The following is a 6,689-nucleotide window of genomic DNA, read 5'->3' as shown; positions in this document are numbered from 1 at the left end:
TAACAATTGTATGTTTATACAGAAAAAGTTTTATTCTTGTGCATTAGTACAATAAAGGCTTCACTTCTTTACCTCTGGGTTTGAAGAGATGGGGGAAGATGAGTAAACTGTCAGCCGGAATTAATATTTTGTCATAAATATTTATAGCCCACAGAAAACAATTGTGTGATTATTTAGGAGTGAGCTAATTAGTTATAGATTGCATTCTAAATGTATTAACATAATTGTTTTGCAGAAGCTTTGGCTTTCAATAAATTAATATTAAAATACTTGGGTTATAATAAATGCAACAGAAGAAACATTTCTCAATCCAGTGAGTGAATATGAGAGGTTTCCTTCCACTTGTCCTACTTACTACATCTACCCTCAAGGCTATTTTTTTGTAAGCCTTGATATATGATGCTTCTTTTGTTTCACGTTTCAAAATTAAAACTATAAAGCATAAATTCTTACTAATAGAAAACCATGACTTAACACGCCTACATCACTTAGAAGGACATGCATGCAGTGAAGGCATTGATATGTTTGATGGGAGTTTCCAAATCCCAGGGTGTTTAGTCTCATTTTTTTAACCAAAGAATACTTATAATAAAACAAAAGACAATCATTTGTAGGTTGCAAGTCCCAGATCTTGTTTATTTATAAAGCAATAAATATTAGAAGCACAAATAAATTGCACGGGTGTGTAAACAAACTGTACAATGACTGAAGAGTTCAGGAAGGGTTGCCAGAAGACTCCAAGAAGCATATTGTCGTCATCCTGAGTGGGAAGTAAATTGAGGGGAAAAGTGCTTAGAAGCACTTGCGGTGGACAATGGATGGACCAGCTTCATCATACTCCTGTTTACTGATCCACATTTGCTGGAAGGTGGACAGGGATGCTAGAATGGAGCCACCAATCCAGACAGAGTACTTGCGCTCAGGTGGGGCAATGATCTAAGATAAAGAAAAGCAACAGAATCCTCATTGAACAGTTACATTTCTGAACAACCAACCCACATCACCAATGTAACAAACCACTAAATATTTCCTTAATAAAGAACTTTTCTATAATAACAGTATTGATCTTCAGAAGCTGGTACAATACATGTAATATTCCTTAAGAAAAATCTATAACCATAGTTTCTTCTTTTCTAACACTTGCAATATAATTATGCTTATTAAATGGAATTTCTTCTCATTTGTCCATCAGCTATCAATCTCACTTTTGAGTTGTTCCTATATCCCAGCTTAGTGATATGGACATTTTCCCCATGCTGACCCACATTTTAGAGTACAGAGTGAAATTCCTCACCTTGATCTTCATAGTGCTAGGAGCAAGTGCAGTGATTTCCTTCTGCATGCGATCAGCAATGCCAGGGTACATTGTCGTTCCACCTGAGAGGACGTTGTTAGCATACAGGTCCTTACGAATATCAATATCACACTTCATGATACTGTTGTAGGTAGTCTCGTGAATACCAGCGGATTCCATACCTTAGGAAGAACGAAGACAGTAGATCAGTAAATTATACAAGAGATCTTCGTGACGAGAACTCTTGGCATTTCTCCTCATCATTAATATGAACTGCTATGATATTTTTGTTGTAAAATTACTTACCGATTATTAAATGTAATAGAAAAACATAGAAAAAAAAGAATTGCAGAACTAGCTAAGAAAACAAAAATTATTTGTGAGAAAGGGTAAGAATCACAATGCCTGTGCAAAGGAAAAATACTCAAAATATACAGTAAGAGAAGAGGTAGACACACAACATAAACTCATTTAGTATATGGCAGTGGGAGACAGTTATATAGAATAGAAAACATGAGTACCAGGTTATGTCAGAGTCTCACAAAAAGCATTAGTTGATATAGAAAAGACAGAAATAAAGACAATGAAAGCAGTGGAAGCAGAGCTAAAGAAGACAATAGTTACTCCATTTCTTTTTCAGCCTACTCAAAATACAGTCTATTTATAAACATCAAGGCAAGACATAAGCAAGATATGGACCAAGATATTAGCACTTGGTGGTAGGGAAAAAGAAACCAGAAGCAAATGTTTGTAGGCTGCATTCCAATTTATTAATTTTAACAGGTGCTTCCTGAAAGGGCTGACACTAGATCCACAGTAAGATGTCAGCTGATGAACAACTGCATTTATTGCTCAGGACTTAGAGCATAAGCATTTGCTATATCTGTCAGCTGCACTCACAGACAGCAAAGCTTGCCATCTTGACCATGGCAATGTTCAATTGCAGTGCATATAAATATACATACACCTTCATTCCACTTTTTTACCCCTCCCAGACACTTCACTTCTTGCAGTCAGGTACTGTTGAAGTGTAAGCTTCACAAATACAGCACTGGAAGCTATTCTCTCCATTGTAATATGATGATATTCTAACTGCATTTTATCATGAAAAATTGTGACCCTAAAACCTGGTCTAAAACTTACAAGAAGACCCAGCTGAGCTCATGTTAAGCACAGCTTACAGGGACCAGACGATCTAACTCATTATTTATGTTTGATTTTGTGCCAAATTTAGATAAGCAGGAAGAGGAGTGGGACACCTTCTAGATCTTCTGATTCATTCATACCTCCTACTGAAAGGAGAATTTCCTGGGAATACTTACCAATAAAGGATGGCTGGAATAAGGTTTCAGGGCAGCGGAAACGTTCGTTACCGATTGTGATCACTTGACCATCGGGCAATTCATAGCTCTTTTCCAGCGAGGAGGAAGAGGCAGCAGTGGCCATTTCATTCTCAAAGTCCAGTGCAACATAGCACAATTTCTCTTTGATATCACGAACGATCTCACGTTCGGCTGCAGATATACAGGAATCAAATCAAGGTTTGGATAAGCAAAATACTAGAGGACAAAGCTGGACCAAGAGAGACAGGATTTTTAGAGGAGGGCAAAGCTGAAGGACTGACCTGTTGTCACAAAGGAATAGCCACGCTCCGTGAGGATCTTCATGAGGTAGTCAGTCAGATCCCTGCCAGCCAGATCCAGACGCATGATAGCATGAGGCAAAGCATAACCTTCATAAATAGGTACATTGTGGGTGACGCCATCGCCAGAGTCAAGAACAATCCCTGGGAGAGAAATGTCAGAGAGCAGTTGGGATCACCTAGCAAACACTTAGAGCCCTTAGGCACAGTGAGCAGCAACAAACACAACCAAATATAGGATTTTTCAGGCACTATAAAGTAGCATCATTCTATTTTAGCCGTAAAGATCTTGCCCATTCCTTCTGCCTTTGCTTGCCTGGACATTCCTGTTTGCTGTGAACTTTCCCATTAAACAGCTGTCCCTTACATGTTTTAAGCTAATCCATACGAACAGCCTTCCACTACTGCTACACTCAGCAGTAAGTTATTTGCAATAGTGATTGGGTTTGGTCCAACAATGGGCATTTTAAAGCCTTAAACTGGTATAACACTTGTGCAACTGCGGTATCTTCACAGGAATGTCTCCTCGCTTGTGTCATCACAAGTGGCATGAGAATTAGTTCCACAGTGCCTCTCAGAAAGCAATGCAGACAGGTCCACATTGTTCTGTCCACAGACTGTTTGGTACTGGCTTTTCTGCTACTGTTATCACCAATTACTATAAGTGAAAAATGCCTTTTTTTTTTTTTGTAAATTTGAATGAGTTATGAGGTTTTTTTCCCTATTTGGAGGGAGAAGGAAGGAGGGTTCCTGAAAGGAAAAATCTAAATAGTGTTTATTTTTTTATTTTACCTGTTGTACGACCAGAGGCATACAGGGACAGGACAGCCTGGATCGCCACATACATAGCAGGTACATTGAAAGTCTCAAACATTATCTGGGTCATCTTTTCACGATTAGCTTTAGGGTTCAAGGGGGCTTCTGTGAGCAAGGTAGGGTGTTCCTCAGGGGCCACACGGAGTTCATTGTAGAAAGTGTGGTGCCAGATCTTTTCCATATCATCCCAGTTGGTGATGATGCCATGTTCAATGGGATATTTCAAAGTAAGGATACCTCTTTTGCTCTGAGCTTCATCACCCACATAGGAATCTTTTTGACCCATACCAACCATAACGCCCTAAGAGAAGAAAATACAGAAGAGCATTATTTGAGGAAGACAACATCACAGAGCCCAATTACATCACCGTCAACTATGCTATTTTGAAGAAAGGTACAAGCAGTCACACCACTGAAAGGTTGTTTAGGAAAAGAAATTAGCATTATTAAAATATTAAGTCAATGGTATTTGAAGTTTTCTCATAAAATCCTTTGTCCTTTGATCAGAAATGGAAGTATTTTTTTCCCTTTTTTAATGCACCTCTTATTTTCAATTACTTCTTTCTGGTCCAAAAGTTTGACTGAAAGTAAAGTGCACAATATCATGAGCAGGAGAAGATACAGAGAGACATAGAGAGTCTATAAACAAGAAGATACAGAGGGAAATGAGCCTTCTAGTGAAGGAAGATACTCTATTACTATGGAGCCTCAGCAGTAATTTATTCACAGTAACAGAGCACAAATTGCAAATGTTTTAGGGTGAGGTGTTTTTTTTAAAAAAAAAAAGCATTACAAACTTTTTACCAAGGAAATTGCAGGAGAATAAGTACTGTATTCTCTATATGCTGATCTAACTGTGACAAAAGAGAGGGAGAATGAAACAGGAACAGAGAAAAGTCGGCTTAGAGAGCAGTAAGAAGGTAAGATCGGAGACAGACAAAGTAGAGAAAATGAAAACATTGGACAGGATGGGTGGGAAGGGACTTAAACAAACTGCATCGTGTGCAAATTCAGCCAATGGAGATGCCTTTGAACTAGCACCAGGTCTGGCCTAGGGGATGGAGTGGGCAGCAGCTTTGTAGGAAGCTGGGTTTGGGCTCATTAGAGGAGAAAGCAGGGAGAGAGTCAAGAGGAAAGTTGGTGAATTAGAAATAGCTGGGAGAAAGGGAGGCAGTGATAGAAAGGAGATCAGGGGCAGCCCAACAGGGGAGCTGAGGGAAGCACTGGAGAGAACTGGAAATGCATCACTCGTAGCACCGCAAGCAGTGAGCAGAGGGAAGGGCAGGGTATTTGGGACCGGACAGAACTAAGGAGGGAAGGGGTGAGTGAAGGCGACTTCTGGAGAGGGAGGGAAGGCTCTGTCCTGCCCCAGTCCTGCCCCAGTCCTGCCCTCCGTATTTACCTGGTGCCGCGGGCGGCCGACGATGGACGGGAAAACGGCCCTGGGGGCATCGTCTCCGGCAAAGCCCGCCTTGACCAGCCCCGAGCCGTTGTCGCACACCAGTGCGGTGGTCTCCTCGTCGTCACACATCTTCGGAGGGAGGCACGGACCTGAAAAACAGCGCGGCGGCGCGTCCAGACCCCCGCGGACAGCGCGGCGCTGCCGCCGGGCCCCGCTGAGCCCCCGGGCGGCCCCTCCGCGCCCTCCCGCCCGCCATCCCGGAGGGCACGGGCGGCGGCGGCACCACCGACAGCTGGCGGCGGGAGCGGGAAATTTGACTCGTCCCGGGAGGATGCTCGATGGCTCAGCCACGTTCGTGGGCAGGGCTTTAAATAGGATCCGTCAGCCGCTCTCTTCTCCGCGCTTCAAAAGGCGCCCCGGCTTGCAGGACGCTCGTTAGGGCATCGTTAGCGGTACTCTCAGGCCGCAGATTGAAACGGGAGGGAAAGCGTTTGAAATCGGAGAGATCGGCCCTGCCCCGAGCACTTCCCCGGCGGCGGGGCGTCGCGCCCCGTCGGGCCGCGGCGGCTGGCGCTGCGGGGGGGGCGGCCGGGGACGGAGCGGTGTCCCCGGCAGAAATAACGCCAAGCCGGGAGGTGCACAGGCAGAGCAGCGGCTGTACCTGCACGACCGGCATCCGCCGCCCGCCGGTGTCTCCCACCCGTCCCGTCCCGTCCCGTCCCATCCTTCCCTCCCTCCCTGGCCGCCCCGAGGGGCTGCGGGCGCCGCCGCGGTACTCACCAGACCAGCACCGGCGGCGGGGGGGCTGCGGAGGAGAGCCTGGGTGCCGGCTCGGCGGAGACGCCCCAATTTATACCCCCCCCGAGGGGCAGCGTCGTCCAGGACCGCCGCGGGACGGGGCAGCCACCTTCTCCTTATTTGGTCGGCTCCGCGCCATTGAGCGGCCGCGCAGCCATGAATGGAGCCCGGCCAGCCCCGGCGCAGCCCGGCCGCCCGGCCCATGTAAGGCAGGCGCGGGGCAGCGCGCCCCCGGCCCGCCGCATGGCCAAATAGGGAGCCCCGAGCAGCCCCTCGGGGGCCAGCGCTTCCAGGGAGCTGGGTGGAAAGGTGGCTTCCCGGGCCGCCTCCCAGGGGCACGCCCGGAGCCCCGCTCGGCTCCGGCCGCCGGCGGCACCCCGAGGTGTCGACACCCGCCGGGTGCAGGCCCAGGTGGGCCCGGAAACTTGAGATGCTCGGGCTGGGCGGAGGGTGCGGGGGAACCTGCGCGGGTGTTTTCTCCGCCGGCTTTTCATTTTTCCACTGAAAAAAAGCCAGTCGAGCTTCTATTTAATCGACGACCCATGAGATTACTTTGGTGCCAACAACTGGGGCTCTTCTACTGCATGGAGGCAGCATCTGCTGCCCGTATTGCCTTAGGAAAGAGCAGTGCACACTCAATTTCTTTTAAACTTTGATGAGCACACGCAGCAAAAATCGTGTTTCTCTCTGCTCTTGGCTGACATCTATAGCACAAAATGGGATCTGCTTATTTACAT

The 6,689-nt window shown here is 46.3% G+C and overlaps 1 protein-coding gene across 1 annotated transcript; it reads right to left on the bottom strand.

Annotated features, from left to right (window-relative positions):
* Window positions 1-607: 607 nt before the first annotated feature.
* Window positions 608-6,034, bottom strand: ACTC1 (actin alpha cardiac muscle 1). The gene is made up of 7 exons (XM_054826973.1): window positions 5,935-6,034; window positions 5,155-5,303; window positions 3,729-4,053; window positions 2,919-3,080; window positions 2,617-2,808; window positions 1,295-1,476; window positions 608-936 (listed from the first exon to the last, which is right to left on the bottom strand). The coding sequence occupies exons 2-7, from the start codon at window positions 5,281-5,283 to the stop codon at window positions 793-795; spliced, it is 1,134 nt and encodes a 377-aa protein (XP_054682948.1). The 5' UTR covers window positions 5,284-5,303; window positions 5,935-6,034; the 3' UTR covers window positions 608-792.
* Window positions 6,035-6,689: the final 655 nt, after the last annotated feature.

The sequence above is a fragment of the Grus americana genome, chromosome 5 (genome assembly GCF_028858705.1).
Source record: "Grus americana isolate bGruAme1 chromosome 5, bGruAme1.mat, whole genome shotgun sequence".
Taxonomy (NCBI): Eukaryota; Metazoa; Chordata; class Aves; order Gruiformes; family Gruidae; genus Grus; species Grus americana.
Note: the sequence above shows the minus strand (reverse complement) of the source record. Positions and strands in the feature narration are given on the sequence as shown.

Excerpts from the sequence above, each read along its gene's own strand:
- ACTC1 (XM_054826973.1), bottom strand. The coding sequence starts at position 5,283 with ATGTGTGACGACGAGGAGACCACCGCACTGGTGTGCGACAACGGCTCG. Across the intron at positions 3,081-3,728 it reads TGCCTCTGGTCGTACAACAG|GGATTGTTCTTGACTCTGGC; the intron begins GTAAAATAAAAA and ends TTTCTCTCCCAG. Across the intron at positions 2,809-2,918 it reads CTATTCCTTTGTGACAACAG|CCGAACGTGAGATCGTTCGT; the intron begins GTCAGTCCTTCA and ends GTATATCTGCAG.